A 16,332-nucleotide genomic window follows, 5' to 3' on the forward strand; every position below is an offset into this window, starting at 1 on the left:
GAATGCTTGTGAAAACGATTGTTGGAGCTTTTGACTTCACAAATTAAGGACTGCAACAGCACGATACAAGCTTTGTCTTCATAAAATGAATATAAATATATGGAGGTAATCTATCATTTGTCGACATGGCCAGAAAAAACAACTTTATTAGGAAAACTTTGTTTCATCGAGACTGATAAATGATACAATTGAAAATGTAGAAACTGGTATGAGTAAATACAAAATACTTAATTAGGTCCTGTGTTGAGCTGCAATGACAACAAGACATCTACAGCCTCACAGCAGAGTACACACATTCATTCTGTCTGTTCTGCATTGATCTGTTGGGCTGGTTGTTCCTCAAAGCTGCATAATGGAGGTTGTTTTCCTCTTGGTAGCCCTGGAGATATGTGATAAAGGGTAAGTTAGTGTGTGTAAATAAGGATTATTTATATATATAAACTTTTTTTTAAAAAAAATCAAAATTGTCTCCACCTCTGCATTTGCTCTGGATGAAGCTTGGAATCTTGATTGAGAGTCTGTTTTAAAACACAGGAAGACATTTTTTTAAAGTAATTTTCCCAGTTTACCTTTAAGAATCTTCAAAATATATTACATCAGTTACCCAGAGAGTGATGACTGTTTTTCCTCTTTGTCATAAAAACTGAAATGGATAATAAAACAACCACAATGATGGTAAATATCCAGGCCGCACTGAGGAAATACACCAAAACAAGATGGTTTCCTTCATCTGTAACGAGATGCATCAGAAATTGTGATATCCGCAATGCCGTTTCAGACAATCACTTAAGTATTTACACAAATTTGTCCTCTCACTTTATATTAAGCTAGTTATGATGTCATTACTGTGTAATTCAGGGAGACAATAGACATCACCAGTCACAAATTATTTTATAAAGTAACAATATACTGTAGAAGCAGAACCTAAACTGACATAACAAGGAATGAGTTAAAGTGATACTCACCCCCACACACCAACTTGGTTCCATTTCCAAACAGAATTTAAAAAATTTATATGCCACACTAAATTAATAGCTGCGCATTCTCGATTATTTACAGTCTTTTTCAACTTCAAGAAAAAAATTTTGTTAAATAAGAAACATGCAACAGCAAATGCTTGTTGGAAAAGTCACCACCAATCTCTTTGGTTTTAGTGACATTTAGCTCCAGTCAGTTGTTGCACCAATCAAAAACCTGGGGAAATAAAGCTCTGGAGATACAGCCTGTGGCAGATACTGACAGCAGATACAGCAGGACCATGTGTAAAAGGGGTGGTTTTATACGATAGCTTGGCTGCTTTCATGTCATGCTTAACTTCTCTATTGACTTCCTTCTTCTCAGAATCAGAGCATGTGAAAAAGGAACTTTTCTTTCTGCTGAGGATTTCCTTGAGCTCTTTTTTATCCTTGTGTGTCCCTGCCATGGCCTATCACCTAATGCATATGGCCCCAGACCCTGCTGCAAGACAGACTAATGTCTCTGTTTCATGTTTGGACCATCTGGGCCCATAGACAAAGTCCCAGCCATTGGTCGCTCACCAATGTGCTCCAAACACAGGCCTAGGCCCCCTGGTCACTAAGTGGGATATGCTGTTCCTAATTGATAATGTCTTTGAGATCTGTGTTTTGTCTGGCCCTCCACCTAGTACCCCTTTCCCATTGGAGGCCTTATGAGGGGCAAATTAAGACAAAACAGATTCTGGGATGTTGAGGACACTTAAGCTCCTCCACCATGATTCGTTGGTAGTTGGAGGACAAGACAATCAAGTGTGTGTTGGTTATTTCCTCCTTTATTGTACGAAGGATCCTGAACATCCTAAACAATGTAGAATGTACACAATAAATCAAATATCTATAAATCAACCACAGAAGAGCCTTTTTCTATTTTGTGAGTTTTCTGAAACTACAAGATATCTAAAATTGTTGAAAATGGTAATTTTTCTATTCTACTGCTTTACACTGAAGTAAACACATTCAGTCCAGGTATGTTCTCTGTTCATCTTCTTCTTCCACAAAACAGAACCATCTGCATCTGGACAATCCTGTAAATGACAACAATGAACTCAGTGCCTTTTGAATATTTAATGAACGACTTTATTCTGACTAATAGAAAATACCTTTGGTTTGGACAGAGGTGAGAGTCTTACATGCGATTCTGAAAAATAAAATGGAATGTTAGAAATGTAAAATTACTATCTAAAAGAAGACCGGAAGTGTAATTAATCATACCTTTATAATTGCAGCTGTGACTGTAACATTCATTTATTTATTATTTTTAAGAATATTCAAAATTTATTACATCAGTTACCCAGAGAGTGATGGCTGTTTCTCTTTTTCGTCATATAAACTGAAATGGTTAATAAAATAACCACGATGATGGTAAATATCCAGGTCGCACTGAGGAAATACACCAAAACAAGATAGTTTCCTTTATCTGTAACGAGAGGCATCAGAAACTGTGATATCCGTGATACTGTTTCAGATAATTATTTAGGTCTTTACACATATTTGTCTTCTCACTTTATATCACGGCAGTTATGATGTCATTATTTTCTAATTCAGCGAAACTACAGGCATCACCATTCACACATTATTTTATAAAATAACAGGATTTAAAGAGAATCTATACTGACATGACAAAAATATGAGTTAAAGTTATACTTTGACCACAAATGTTTTTAATGTGCTGCTGTGGTGTAAAATTCAAACAGCATAAATTTTATTACTGTATGAACTTAGAACTTAAGGTTCATGTTGCTATAAATTGCTCTATGTGTTTAAACATAGAGCAATTAAGAAATTAAGTTACATTTTGGATTTTTTTTTTAACACTGAGGTCATGTTGGCTTTAGCATTTTTACAGCCGTATGGAAACAATCGGCACATAAAATAGCACTTTAACAGCTTTTGAATAAAATAATTTCAATCTCACTCACCCTCAAACACCAGCTTATAAACCAACTGAACAGAGCTAATTAGGATAACCTTTTTATAGACAATTAAATAAATTACTGGATGCTGGCTTAATATTTTTAAAACTAGGTAATATGTAATTTTTTTCTACAATATACAGAAAATAATCTACACAAAATTAGAGCACTGACCCTCAAACACCAGCTTGGGTCCATTTCCAAACAGAATGTGTCCACATGCTGCAACAGCACAATAGTAGGTCCCAGTCTGAGAAGTATTCAGGTTCTTCATGGAGAAGCTGTAGAAACAGGTGTTGTTTTCCCTCTCACACTGCTTGTCCCTGCCTGTATGGCTGTACATGAGTCCCAGTTGAGATGGTCCAGAGTTTCTGAACCAGTAAACAGTGTGATCCCCATCACAAGTCCACCCAGTATGGACTGTACAATTCAGCGTCACAGAATCTTCTGCTTGGATAGACTGAGATGCTGACTGATCTATGGTCAACCCTGAACCCTCTACAATGACATTATGACCTTCTGTAAAGTCAAATGCATTTAAATACTGATTTACACAGTAATACACCGCTGAGTCTGATAACTCCAAATCTGTTATTGTCAGATTAGTTCCTTTGTTACCAGCATGTAGTTGGAAACGTTGATTGGATTTTGAGTCATTAACACAGCTACAATGTTTCCTTAATATCCAGTATGTACAGATCAGAATCGGCTGCTCTCCCAGAGTTTCTTTAAACCAAGAGATCTTGGTAAAATCATCACCTCTGTGAAGACACGGCAAAGTCAGGTTCTGTCCAGGTTTGACCAAGATATAATTGGTCTTCCGATTCAAAGATGGAGAAAATTCCATTGTAGCTGTCTGAGCTAAAAACAAAATATAATTAGAAATGAACACGGTCTAATGTTTAAATCTAGAATTTTGCAAATGATGCCATAGATAAACAAAATACAAACAAAAAAGAAATCCTCACCAAATTTCTCCAAACATATCAGCCAGAAAATCAACTTTGCAGATGTCATCTTGCTCCAAGTTTTGGGCTGAGTGAAGAGAAGACTGGTCCTTTTTAAACTGATAAATGCTGCACTCATATCTGATTGGGCAGCTGGAGATGACTCGAGGGTGTGAGATACAGGAAACACGATCACTTGTAATGTCAGATTTGCTTGATAAAATTGATGTTGGGGAAATTAAAGGAAGATATAAAGATTAAAAAAACCCACAAGAAAAAACTTTGGATTACCTTAAGAATAGGATTTTGCTTCATATATAAATAGAATTCAATTTGAGTTGAGTTATAATGTGCATCATTTCTAACCAATCAACAACAACCAGCCAACCAACCAACCAGCAATCATTCTTTTTTATTTTTTTCATGTTGCAGTAATGCATCCAATGAATGCTCACTAATTATTATGACAGACAGCTTTTGGAAAATGATGCAGCAAAGAGGGGTAGGATGGGCTCAAACAAGATTGTTCACGTAAGAGGGAGCAGATTCAGGTATTAGTCTGTCGGTCAGCATGAATGACATGATCTTAATGTGGGCAGGTACAGTAGACCTCTATCAGTAGTGAGGTGGTATGGGCCTGCTTTCGTTGGACTATCTGAATTGGTGGAAATATGGGAGATCACCATGACTTGTATCAGCATTTGTAGGTTTAATGGCCTGGCTTTTCTGAGGTTGGATATGGCAAAGTGACAGGATGACAGGGAGACTGATGCTACATGATAACAAAACCTCAGATGATCAACAATCATGACTCCAAGGTTTCAAACAGCCTCGATAACAGGCAGGGGCCAATTTTCTGATCTATGTTTTGATGAATGGATAGTTTTGCCAAGGAAAGAAGGAGCTCATTTTCACCATGGTTAAGTTGAAGGTGGTGGCCCTGCATCCATGCGGATATGTCTGAGAGACATGGTGAGATCTAGTCTGAGCCGGAGGGTTAGTCTGGGGAAAATGAGACGCCAAACGGGGTGCCATGTGGAAAGCAGTGGTATAAAACACCATGGGAGACCATGGGATGATTTGCCTGAGCAATGTTGCGTATATGGCAAAGAGCAGCAGCCCCGGCACCGATCCTTGGGTGACCCCAGTGGAGAACTAGTGATGAGCCAAAAGTTGATCATGCCACGACACCCTGGATGAATGCCCAGATAGGTACAATTCAAAACAGGAAAGTCAGAGCAACACCGCATAGGTGGCCCTGGCCCATAGACAGTAGCCCTGAGGAGAAGACAGCAAGAGAAGCTGGAGGAGGAACTGATGAAGATGTAAGCACTCTCTGTTGCACATGAATAGAATCAACACGGAGTATATCAGAGGAACTGGAATATTGTGTTTTTTTAAGCCTATAAAATCATGAACTAGTCCACTTATTAACCTATATATTAAACAAAAAGTATGTACTCAAGTGAATGTGTCATTATAATCTAAAAAATAATCTAATCTAAAAATGTTTGCATACAGACAATTTGATGGATAAATGTGCTTAATACAAACAGAAATAACACTATTGTCAAGAACATGTGTTGATGTGACTGCAATGGGGATCACATTAACATTACAGCAATGTCATTTTCTTTACACTAGTTGTCTTTGAATGCCAAGGTCAAGAGAGTGAAGCGATGTAGTTTGACTGCTGTGTGTTAAGACACAGCAAAGACTTCCTGTTTGAAACCACCAAGACAGAAGGGGAAAAGTCAAGCCCACCATGCAAGTATGTACAAGTATTGCCGTCATAGCTGCAGCACAATTAAAAAAAAGATTCTGACTGTGTTACAAAAAACACATTTAGACATCCCCTCCCTGGGCTGCCACCTTATCGTGGTGGAGGGGTTTGCGTGTCCCAATGATCCTAGGAGCTCCGTTGTCTGGGGCTATATGCCCCTGGTAGGGCCACCCATGGCAAACAGGTCCTAGGTGAGGGACCAGACAAAGCGTAGCCCAGGACCCCCTAATGATGCTGAACAACTTTGGTGCCAAGTTTCCCTTGCCCGGATGCGGGTCACCGGGGCCCCCTCCTGGAGCCAGGCCTGGGGGTGGGGCACGTTGGCGAGCGCCTGGTGGCCGGACCTCTGCCCATGGAGTCCGGCCGGGCGCAGCCCGAAGAGGCAACATGGGACCCCCTTCCTGTGGGCTCACCACCTGCAGGAGGGGCCAAGGGGGTCGGGTGCATTGTGTTTTGGGTAGCAGCCGGAGGCAGGGACCTTGGCGGAATGACATGGAATGTCACCTCTCTGGTGGGAAAGGAGCCTGAGTTGGTGCGCGAGGTTGAGAAGTTCCGACTAGATATAGTTGGCCTCACCTCGACGCACGGCAAGGGCTCTGGAACCAGTCTTCTTGAGAGGGGTTGGACTCTCTACCACTCTGGAGTTGCCGATGGTGAGAGGCGACGAGCAGGGGTGGCAGTGCCTGTGTATTGGAGTTTACCCCGGTGGATGAGAGGGTAGCCTCCCTTCGCCTTCGGGTGGGGGGACGGATCCTGACTGTTGTTTGTGCCTATGGTCCAAACAGCAGTTCAGCGTATCCACCCTTTTTGGAGTCCTTAGAGGGAGTGCTGGAGAGTGCCCCTTCTGGGGGCTCCCTCATCCTCCTGGGTGACTTCAATGCTCACGTTGGCAATGACAGTGTGACCTGGAGAGGTGTGATTGGGAAGAACGGCCCCCCTGATCTGAACCCGAGTGGTGTTTTGTTATTGGACTTCTGTGCTCGTCTCAGATTGTCCATAACGAACACCTTGTTCAGACATAAAGGCGTCCACATGTGCACTTGGCACCAGGACGCCTTAGGCCGCAGATCGATGATCGACTTTGTGGTTGTGTCATCGGATTTGTGGCCGCATGTTCTGGACACTCGGGTGAAGAGAGGGGCGGAGCTGTCAACTGATCACCACCTGGTGGTGAGTTGGCTCCGATGGTGGGGAAGGATGCCGGACAGACCTGGCAGGCCCAAACGTGTTGTGAGGGTCTGCTGGGAACGCCTGGCAGAGTCCCCTGTCAGAAGGAGCTTCAACTCACGCCTCCGGGAGAGCTTTGACCATGTCCCGGGGGAGGCGGGGGACATTGAGTTCGAGTGGACCGTGTTCCGTGCCTCCATTGTTGAGGCAGCTGACCGGTGCTGTGGCCGCAAGGTGGTTGGTGCCTGTCGTGGCGGCAATGCCCGAACCCGCTGGTGGACACCAGCGGTGAGGGATGCCGTCAAGCTGAAGAAGGAGTCGTATCGGGCCTTACTGGCCTGTGGGACTCCTGAGGCAGCAGATGGGTACCGGCGTGCCAAGCGGAGTGCAGCTACGGCGGTTGCCGAGGCAAAGACTCGGGCATGGGAAGAGTTCGGTGAGGCCATGGAGAACGACTTTCGGACGGCCTCGAAAAGGTTCTGGACCACCATCCGGCGTCTGAGGAGGGGGAAGCAGTGCACTGTCAACGCTGTGTATAGTGGTGATGGTGTGCTGCTGACCTCAACTCGGGATGTTGTGGATCGGTGGAAGGAATACTTCGAGGACCTCCTCAATCCCACCAACACGCCTTCCAGTGAGGAAGTAGGGCCTGGGGACCTGGAGATGGGCTCTCGTATCTCCGGGGCTGAAGTTGCCGAGGTAGTTAAAAAACTCCTCGGTGGCAAGGCCCCGGGGGTGGATGAGATCTGCCCAGAGTCCCTTAAGGCTCTGGATGTTGTAGGGCTGTCGTGGTTGACTCGACTCTGCAACATCGCGTGGACATCGGGGGCAGTGCCGCTGGATTGGCAGACCGGGGTGGTAGTCCCTCTTTTTAAGAAGGGGGACCGGAGGGTGTGTTCCAACTATAGGGGGATCACACTCCTCAGCCTCCCTGGTAAGGTCTATTCAGGGGTACTGGAGAGGAGGGTCCGCCGGATAGTCGAACCTCGGATTCAGGAGGAGCAATGTGGTTTTCGTCCTGGCCGTGGAACAGTGGACCAGCTCTACACCCTCCGCAGGGTCTTCGAGGGTGCATGGGAGTTTGCCCAACCAGTCCACATGTGTTTTGTGGACTTGGAGAAGGCATTCGACCTTGTCCCTCGGGGGGTCCTGTGGGGGGTCCTCCGAGAGTATGGGGTGTCGGGCCCGCTGATACGGGCTGTCCGCTCCCTGTACGATCGGTGCCAGAGTTTGGTCCGAATTGCTGGCAGTAAGTCGAACTCGTTTCCGGTGAGGGTTGGCCTCCGCCAGGGTTGCCCTTTGTCACCGATTCTGTTCATAATTTTTATGGACAGAATTTCTAGGTGCAGTCATGGTGTTGAGGGGATCCGGTTTGGTGACCTCAGGATCGCGTCTCTGCTTTTTGCGGATGATGTGGTCCTGTTGGCTTCATCGGCCCGTGACCTCCAACTATCACTGGATCGGTTCGCCGCCGCATGTGAAGCGGCTGGGATGAGAATCAGCACCTCCAAATCCGAGGCCATGGTTCTCCACCGGAAAAAGGTGGAGTGCCTTCTCCGGGTAAAGGAGGAGATCCTGCCCCAAGTGGAGGAGTTTAAGTACCTCGGGGTCTTGTTCACGAGTGAGGGAAGAATGGAGCGGGAGATCGACAGGCGGATCGGTGCGGCGTCCACAGTAATGCGGACTCTGCACCGGTCCGTTGTGGTGAAGAGAGAGCTGAGCCGAAAGGCGAAGCTCTCGGTTTACCGGTCGATCTTCGTTCCTACCCTCACCTATGGTCATGAGCTTTGGGTAATGACCGAAAGAACAAGATCACGGGTACAAGCGGCTGAAATGAGCTTCCTCCGTAGGGTGGCTGGGCTCTCCCTTAGAGATAGGGTGAGAAGCTCTGCCATCCGGGAGGAGCTCGGAGTAGAGTCGCTGCTCCTCCGCGTTGAGAGGAGCCAGATGGGGTGGCTTGGGCATCTAGTCAGGATGCCCCCTGGACGCCTCCCTGGTGAGGTGTTCAGGGCATGTCCCTCCGGTAGGAGACCCCCGGGGAGACCCAGGACACGTTGGAGAGACTATGTCTCTCGGCTGGCCTGGGAACGCCTGGGGATCCCTCCGGATGAGCTGGAGGAGGTAGCTGGGGAGAGGGAAGTCTGGGCTTCTCTCCTTAGGCTGCTGCCCCCGCGACCCGACCCGGATAAGCGGTAGAGAATGGATGGATGGATGGACATTTAGACATTTTAGACAATAATGGGCTTCAACTTTATTTGAATCTTATTTTAGAAGAAGATTGACTGCAGGACAAAATCTATAAGTACAGGATTATTTTTAAACACGTCAAAACTTTAAGTGTTTTGCATCATAGTCTAAAAACATGGCTGTACGTATGGTAACGTATGAATGGTATGATATATTACTTGGTATTTCTTTACATGATGTGTATATATTTATGTAATGTTTTATTCCAAGAAGAAAGAAAGAAAAGAAATATCATTTCAAATGTAAAAACAGACAGCAAACAGGTCGAGCAGTAACTGATGTTGTGGTTTTGTTTTTACTGCACAGTGTCACATGTGTGGGGGTGTGTAAGCTAACACCCTAACACCTAGGGTGTCTAAACTAAAGTGCCACAATAAATTAACAGCTGCGCATTCTGGATTATTTACAGTCTTTTTCAACTTTAAGGATATTTTTTTTTAAAATAAGAAACATTCAACAGCTGCAAGTGCTTGTTGGAAAAGTCACCACCAATCTCTTTGGTTTTAGTGACATTTAGCTCCAGTCAGTTGTTGCACCAATCAAAAACCTGGGGAAATAAAGCCCTGGGAGATACAGCCTGTGGCAGATACTGACAGCAGATACAGCAGGACCATGTGTAAAAGGGGTGGTTTTGTACGATAGCTTGGCTGCTTTCATGTCTTGTTTAACTTCTCTATTGACTTCCTTCTTCTCAGAATCAGAGCATGTGAAAAAGGAACTCTTCTTTCTGCTGAGGATTTCCTTGAGCTCTTTTTTATCCTTGTGTGACCCTGCCATGGCCTATCACCTAATGCATATGGCCCCAGACCCTGCTGCAAGACAGACTCATGTCTCTGTTTTATGTTTGGACGATCTGGGCCCATAGACAAAGTCCCAGCCATTGGTCGCACACAAATGTGCTCCAAACAGAGGCCTAGGCCCCCTGGTCACTAAGTGGGATATGCTGTTCCTAATTGATAATGTATTTGAGATCTGTGCTTTATCTGGCCCTCCACCTTGTACCCCTTTCCCATTGGAGGCCTTATGAGGGGCAAATTAAGACAAAACAGATTCTGGGATGTTGAGGACACTTAAGCTCCTCCACCATGATTCGTTGGTAGTTGGAGGACAAGACAATCAAGTGTGTGTTGGTTATTTCCTCCTTTATTGTACCAAGGATCCTGAACATCCTGAACAATGTAGAATGTACACAATAAATCAAATATCTATAAATCAACCACAGAAGAGCCTTTTTCTATTTTGTGAGTTTTCTGAAACTACAGGATATCTAAAATTGCTGGGAATGGTCATTTTTTTATTCTACTGCTTTACACTGAAGTAAACACATTCAGTCCAGGTATGTTCTCTGTTCATCTTCTTCTTCCACAAAACAGAACCATCTGCACAATCCTGTAAATGACAACAATGAATTAGTGCCTTTCGAATATTTCATGAACGACTTTATTCTGACAATAAAAAATAAATTCGGTTTGAATAGAGGTGAGAGTCTTACATGCGATTCTGAAAAATAAAATGGAATGTTAGAAATGTAAAATTACTCTCTAAAATAAGCCCAGAAGTGTAATTAATCACACTTTTATAATTGCAGCTGTGACTGTTCATCATGCACACCGAGAAAGCCAGATACTCTACCAGAAAGGTGCTTAATGATGATGCACCACACAGGAAGTAAACTGAGAACTGAGTGTGTTTATGATTTGTAGATGAACACAGCAGCAGACAGAGGTCAAGGTTTCAGTTCCATGGTGAAGAAGAACAGGCAGTAGAGCTTGAACAAGTACAGTTAGCGATTTACTCCAACCACCAGTTCTGTTGAATAAGTTTTTCTCGAGTACCCAGGCTCTGAAACCAATGAGTTGAGGTGGAATGGCCTTTTATTGCAAGTTTAAGCCAATTAAAGAATTGTTTTTGAGGTTCATAATCTAAATCCAAGTAATCATCGTCAAATTCCTAGTTTGGCTACAATATTTCCACACAACGCTTTTGTTCAGGCATTTGGAATAAAACTTATCATAAATTGCACCTTTTCGCTGAGGAGTCACCTCTCTACAGTCACTGTGAACATGTCACACTGCTTTGAAACATGTAATGTAAAGAACAAAGACTTTTGTGCTCGTAGCCAGATTTGCTAAAAACCAGACCTGGTAAAACTAGACAAATCAAATAATCAATTCAAATTCCTGAATCCAAGTTAAAGTCATAACAGTCGAAACTCAGAATACCGGAGTCATGAACATAGAAGGTAATTCACCCTCAAAGACCTGTTTGGTTCCATCTCCATGTAAAATTTAAAATGGGCTATAAATGTTACATTTCCTCCACATTTTAGAAACTAAAAGCTCCATATAACAGAGAATCCATGGATATTTAGGCCATATCTGTTTAAACATAAGGTTAATTTTTCTATCAATCGCCATATATTTTGAAACCAACTGAACAGAGCTAACTGGGGTAACCTTTCTATGGACAATAAAATAAATTAGTGGATTCTGGCTTAATTTTTTTAAAAACTGGATATTATGTAAATTATTTCTACAATATATATAAAATAATCTGCACAAAAATATGTAGCACTTTAACAACTTGGATAAACCTTTTGAATAAAATGATTTCAAACACACTCACCCTCAAACACCAGCTTGGTTCCATTTCCAAACAGAATGTGTCCACATGCTGCAACAGCACAATAGTAGGTCCCAGTCGGAGAAGTGTTCAGGTTCTTCATGAAGAAGCTGTGGAAACAGGTGTTGGTTTTCCTCTCACACTGCTTATTCCCGCCTGTATGGCTGTACATGAGTCCCAGTTGAGATGGTCCAGAGTTTCTGAACCAGTAAATAGTGTTTACAGTAAACAATAAACATGGTTTTGTGGAGGAAGAATTAATATTTTGTTCAATAAATGTATCGAAACTCACCGTTTTACTTCCGTTGTCATTTTTAACTGTATGTTTTAGCATGCGCCTAATAATACGGTGCGCCTTATGTATGTTTTAAATACAGAAATAGCACCCGTAACTGAGACTGCGCCTTTTATTACAGAGAAAATACGGTAGTTCAAAAGTGCCATAATCATAATATTTTCAAAGATTATGATTATGCCATAACCATAATATTTGTAAAGATTATGCTTCATGATTATGGCACTTTGTGATCAGTAATCACAACATGATGAAAGTGGGACAACACAAGGGGAGACGCACATGAGCTGAACTGACACAGGGGTGGCACGGTTATGTAGGGGCTAAAATGGCTGCCACAAAGCAAGAAAGTTCCTGCAGTCAGGGGCTTTTTTGTGCAGAGTTTGCCTGTTCTCCCCGTGTCCATGTGCATTGACATTAGAAGTGAATGAGGGCATGAACAGTTGTTTGTCTTTGTGAGTTAGAAGTGGGATAAGCGGCCACCTGTCCCTTAAAAGGGATAAAGAAGTCGAAGACTGATAGAGGGATGGACAAAAATCCCTTGGCCAGTTTTTTCACAATTCTAATAAAACTGTTGAAGGTCTTTTGTTGCAAAATAAAATTTTAATTGATTATATATTAACAATGGCAGCTGTGACTGATTTTCATCATGCTGAATGCTGATGCACCAATTAGGAAGCTAACCAATGTCTGCAGATTCAAAAAGCAGCAGACAGATGTCAAGGTTTCAGTTGTATTGGGAATCTTGAGCAGGTAGTAATTTTTAATTAAATCAAAAATTAATATTTGTATTGTGTTCAATTTTGTTAGTGTTTATGCCCCAAGTTTTACAAAAAAGAGGTCAACAAAGATAGCTAAACGTTTTCTAAACTGCTGGCAAATTGGATCCCAAATAAGCAAAAATCGTTCCTGGGAAAAATCGTTCCGGGAAGGAGAGACCACGGTGGACACAGCAGGAGTACGCCAACCCTTTGGATAATACTGCCCCTGCCTTAGCATTTCTATGTATCCAAGACATAGCCTGCTGCTGTTTACATGGTCATGATCACATAATGGAGCATTTGTCTCATCCAGTGGGTGTTTTGGTCAACTTAATAGTCCGATGGATATGAATGCTTGTGAAAACGATTGTTGCAGCTTTTGACTTCACAAATTAAGGACTGCAACAGCACGATACAAGCTTTGTCTTTATAAAATGAATATAAATATATGGAGGTAATCTATCATTTGTCGACATGGCCAGAAAAAACAACTTTATTAGGAAAACTTTGCCTCATCGAGATTGATAAATGATACAATTGAAAATGTAGAAACCGGTATGAGTAAATACAAAATACTTAATTAGGTCCTGTGTTAACCTGCAATGACAACAAGACATCTACAGCCTCACAGCAGAGTACACACATTCATTCTGTCTGTTCTGCATTGATCTGTTGGGCTGGTTGTTCCTCAAAGCTGAATAAAGGAGGTTGTTTTCCTCTTGGTAGCCCTGGAGATATGTGATAAAGGGTAAGTTAGTGTGTGTAAATAAGGATTATTTATACATATAAACATTTTTTTTTGAAAAAAAATCAAAATTGTCTCCACCTCTGCATTGGCTCTGGATGAAGCTTGGACTCTTGATTGAGAGTCTGTTTTAAAACACAGGAAGAGATTTTTTTAAAAGTAATTTTCCCAGTTAACCTTTAAGAATATTCAAAATATATTACATCAGTTACCCAGAGAGTGATGACTGTTTTTCCTCTTTGTCATAAAAACTGAAATGGATAATAAAACAACCACAATGATGGTAAATATCCAGGCCGCACTGAGGAAATACACCAAAACAAGATGGTTTCCTTCATCTGTAACGAGATGCATCAGAAATTGTGATATCTGCGATGCCGTTTCAGACAATCATTTAAGTATTTCAACAAATTTGTCCTCTCACTTTATATTAAGCTAGTTATGATGTCATTACTGTGTAATTCAGGGAGACAATAGACATCACCAGTCACAAATTATTTTATAAAGTAACAATATACTGTAGAAGCAGAACCTATACTGACATAACAAGGAATGAGTTAAAGTGATACTTTGACCACAAATATTATGTTTCTCCTCATTTCTCCTCATTTTAGATACTGAAAGCTCTGTGTAAACAGAGAATTGGGGGATATTTAGGCCATATCTGTTTGAACTGGTAAATTTTTTGATAAAACACTATATATAAACCAACTGAACAGAGCTAATTAGGATAACCTTTTTATAGACAATTAAATAAATTACTGGATGCTGGCTTAATATTTTTAAAACTAGATAATATGTAATTTTTTTCTACAATATACAGAAAATAATCTGCACAAAATTAGAGCACTCACCCTCAAACACCAGCTTGGGTCCATTTCCAAACAGCATGTGTCCACATGCTGCAACAGCACAATAGTAGGTCCCAGTCTGAGAAGTATTCAGGTTCTTCATGGAGAAGCTGTAGAAACAGGTGTTGTTTTCCCTCTCACACTGCTTGTCCCTGCCTGTATGGCTGTACATGAGTCCCAGTTGAGATGGTCCAGAGTTTCTGAACCAGTAAACAGTGTGATCCCCATCACAAGTCCACCCAGTATGGACTGTACAATTCAGCGTCACAGAATCTTCTGCTTGGATAGACTGAGATGCTGACTGATCTATGGTCAACCCTGAACCCTCTACAATGACATTATGACCTTCTGTCAAGTCAAATGCATTTAAATACTGATTTACACAGTAATACATCGCTGAGTCTGATAACTCCAAATCTGTTATTGTCAGATTAGTTCCTTTGTTACCAGCATGTAGTTGGAAACGTTGATTGGATTTTGAGTCATTAGCACAGCTACAATGGTTACTTAATATCCAGTATGTACAGATCAGAATCGGCTGCTCTCCCAGAGTTTCTTTAAACCAAGAGATCTTGGTAAAAACATCACCTCTGTGAAGACACGGCAAAGTCAGGTTCTGTCCAGGTTTGACCAAGATATAATTGGTCTTCCGATTCAAAGATGGAGAAAATTCCATTGTAGCTGTCTGAGCTAAAAACAAAATATAATTAGAAATGAACACGGTCTAATGTTTAAATCTAGAATTTTGCAAATGATGCCATAGATAAACAAAATACAAACAAAAAAGAAATCCTCACCAAATTTCTCCAAACATATCAGCCAGAAAATCAACTTTGCAGATGTCATCTTGCTCCAAATTTTGGGCTGAGTGAAGAGAAGACTGGTCCTTTTTAAACTGATAAATGCTGCACTCATATCTGATTGGGCAGCCGGAGATGACTCGAGGGTGTGAGATACAGGAAACACGATCACTTGTAATGTCAGATTTGCTTGATAAAATTGATGTTGGGGAAATTAAAGGAAGATATAAAGGTTAAAAAAACCCACAAGAAAAAACTTTGGATTACCTTAAGAATAGGATTTTGCTTCATATATAAATAGAATTCAATTTGAGTTGAGTTATAATGTGCATCATTTCTAACCAATCAACAACAACCAGCCAACCAACCAACCAGCAATCATTCTTTTTTATTTTTTCCATGTTGCAGTAATCCATCCAGTAAATGCTCACTAATTATTATGACAGACAGCTTTTGGAAAATGATGCAGCAAAGAGGGGTAGCATGGGCTCAAATAAGATTGTGCACGTAAGAGGGAGCAGATTCCGGTATTAGTCTGTTAGCATGAATGACATGATCTTAATGTGGGCAGGTACGGTAGACCTCTATCAGTAGTGAGGTGGTATGGGCCTGCTTTCGTTGGACTATCTGAATTGGTGGAAATATGGGAGATCACCATGACTTGTATCAGCATTTGTAGGTTTAATGGCCTGGCTTTTCTGAGGTTGGATATGGCAAAGTGACAGGATGACAGGGAGACTGATGCTACATGATAACAAAACCTCAGATGATCAACAATCATGACTCCAAGGTTTCAAACAGCCTCGATAACAGGCAGGGGCCAATTTTCTGATCTATGTTTTGATGAATGGATAGTTTTGCCAAGGAAAGAAGGAGCTCATTTTCACCATGGTTAAGTTGAAGGTGGTGGCCCTGCATCCATGCGGATATGTCTGAGAGACATGGTGAGATCTAGTCTGAGCCGGAGGGTTAGTCTGGGGAAAATGAGACGCCAAACGGGGTGCCATGTGGAAAGCAGTGGTATAAAACACCATGGGAGACCATGGGATGATTTGCCTGAGCAATGTTGCGTATATGGCAAAGAGCAGCAGCCCCGGCACCGATCCTTGGGTGACCCCAGTGGAGAACTAGTGATGAGCCAAAAGTTGATCATGCCACGACACCCTGGATGAATGCCCAGATAGG

At 42.2% G+C, this 16,332-nt stretch overlaps 2 protein-coding genes across 2 annotated transcripts; both read right to left on the reverse strand.

Moving 5' to 3' along the window:
- Window positions 1-1,945: 1,945 nt before the first annotated feature.
- LOC101080172 (uncharacterized) lies at window positions 1,946-3,946 on the reverse strand. The gene is made up of 5 exons (XM_029832289.1): window positions 3,898-3,946; window positions 3,104-3,790; window positions 2,308-2,433; window positions 2,117-2,154; window positions 1,946-2,041 (listed from the first exon to the last, which is right to left on the reverse strand). Exons 1-5 carry the CDS (start codon window positions 3,944-3,946, stop codon window positions 1,946-1,948), a joined length of 996 nt encoding a protein of 331 aa, XP_029688149.1.
- Window positions 3,947-10,561: 6,615 nt separating this feature from the next.
- Window positions 10,562-15,193, reverse strand: LOC115248507 (uncharacterized). Its single transcript, XM_029832283.1, has 6 exons — window positions 15,145-15,193; window positions 14,351-15,037; window positions 13,709-13,834; window positions 13,578-13,621; window positions 13,381-13,479; window positions 10,562-10,573 (listed from the first exon to the last, which is right to left on the reverse strand). The coding sequence occupies exons 1-6, from the start codon at window positions 15,191-15,193 to the stop codon at window positions 10,562-10,564; spliced, it is 1,017 nt and encodes a 338-aa protein (XP_029688143.1).
- Window positions 15,194-16,332: the final 1,139 nt, after the last annotated feature.

This window comes from Takifugu rubripes, unplaced genomic scaffold (assembly GCF_901000725.2).
Source record: "Takifugu rubripes unplaced genomic scaffold, fTakRub1.2, whole genome shotgun sequence".
Lineage (NCBI taxonomy): Eukaryota > Metazoa > Chordata > Actinopteri > Tetraodontiformes > Tetraodontidae > Takifugu > Takifugu rubripes.

What these genes read in the sequence shown, in the direction of transcription:
- LOC101080172 (XM_029832289.1), bottom strand. Translation starts at nt 3,946, where the DNA reads ATGACATCTGCAAAGTTGATTTTCTGGCTGATATGTTTGGAGAAATTT. An exon ending in GATATGTTTGGAGAAATTTG is followed by an intron (nt 3,791 to 3,897) that starts GTGAGGATTTCT and finishes TTTTGTTTTTAG; the next exon opens with CTCAGACAGCTACAATGGAA. An exon ending in CACCTCTGTCCAAACCAAAG is followed by an intron (nt 2,042 to 2,116) that starts GTATTTTCTATT and finishes TGTCATTTACAG; the next exon opens with GATTGTCCAGATGCAGATGG.
- LOC115248507 (XM_029832283.1), bottom strand. Translation starts at nt 15,193, where the DNA reads ATGACATCTGCAAAGTTGATTTTCTGGCTGATATGTTTGGAGAAATTT. An exon ending in ACCCAAGCTGGTGTTTGAGG is followed by an intron (nt 13,835 to 14,350) that starts GTGAGTGCTCTA and finishes ATCTCGTTACAG; the next exon opens with ATGAAGGAAACCATCTTGTT. An exon ending in CATCCAGAGCCAATGCAGAG is followed by an intron (nt 13,480 to 13,577) that starts GTGGAGACAATT and finishes ACATATCTCCAG; the next exon opens with GGCTACCAAGAGGAAAACAA.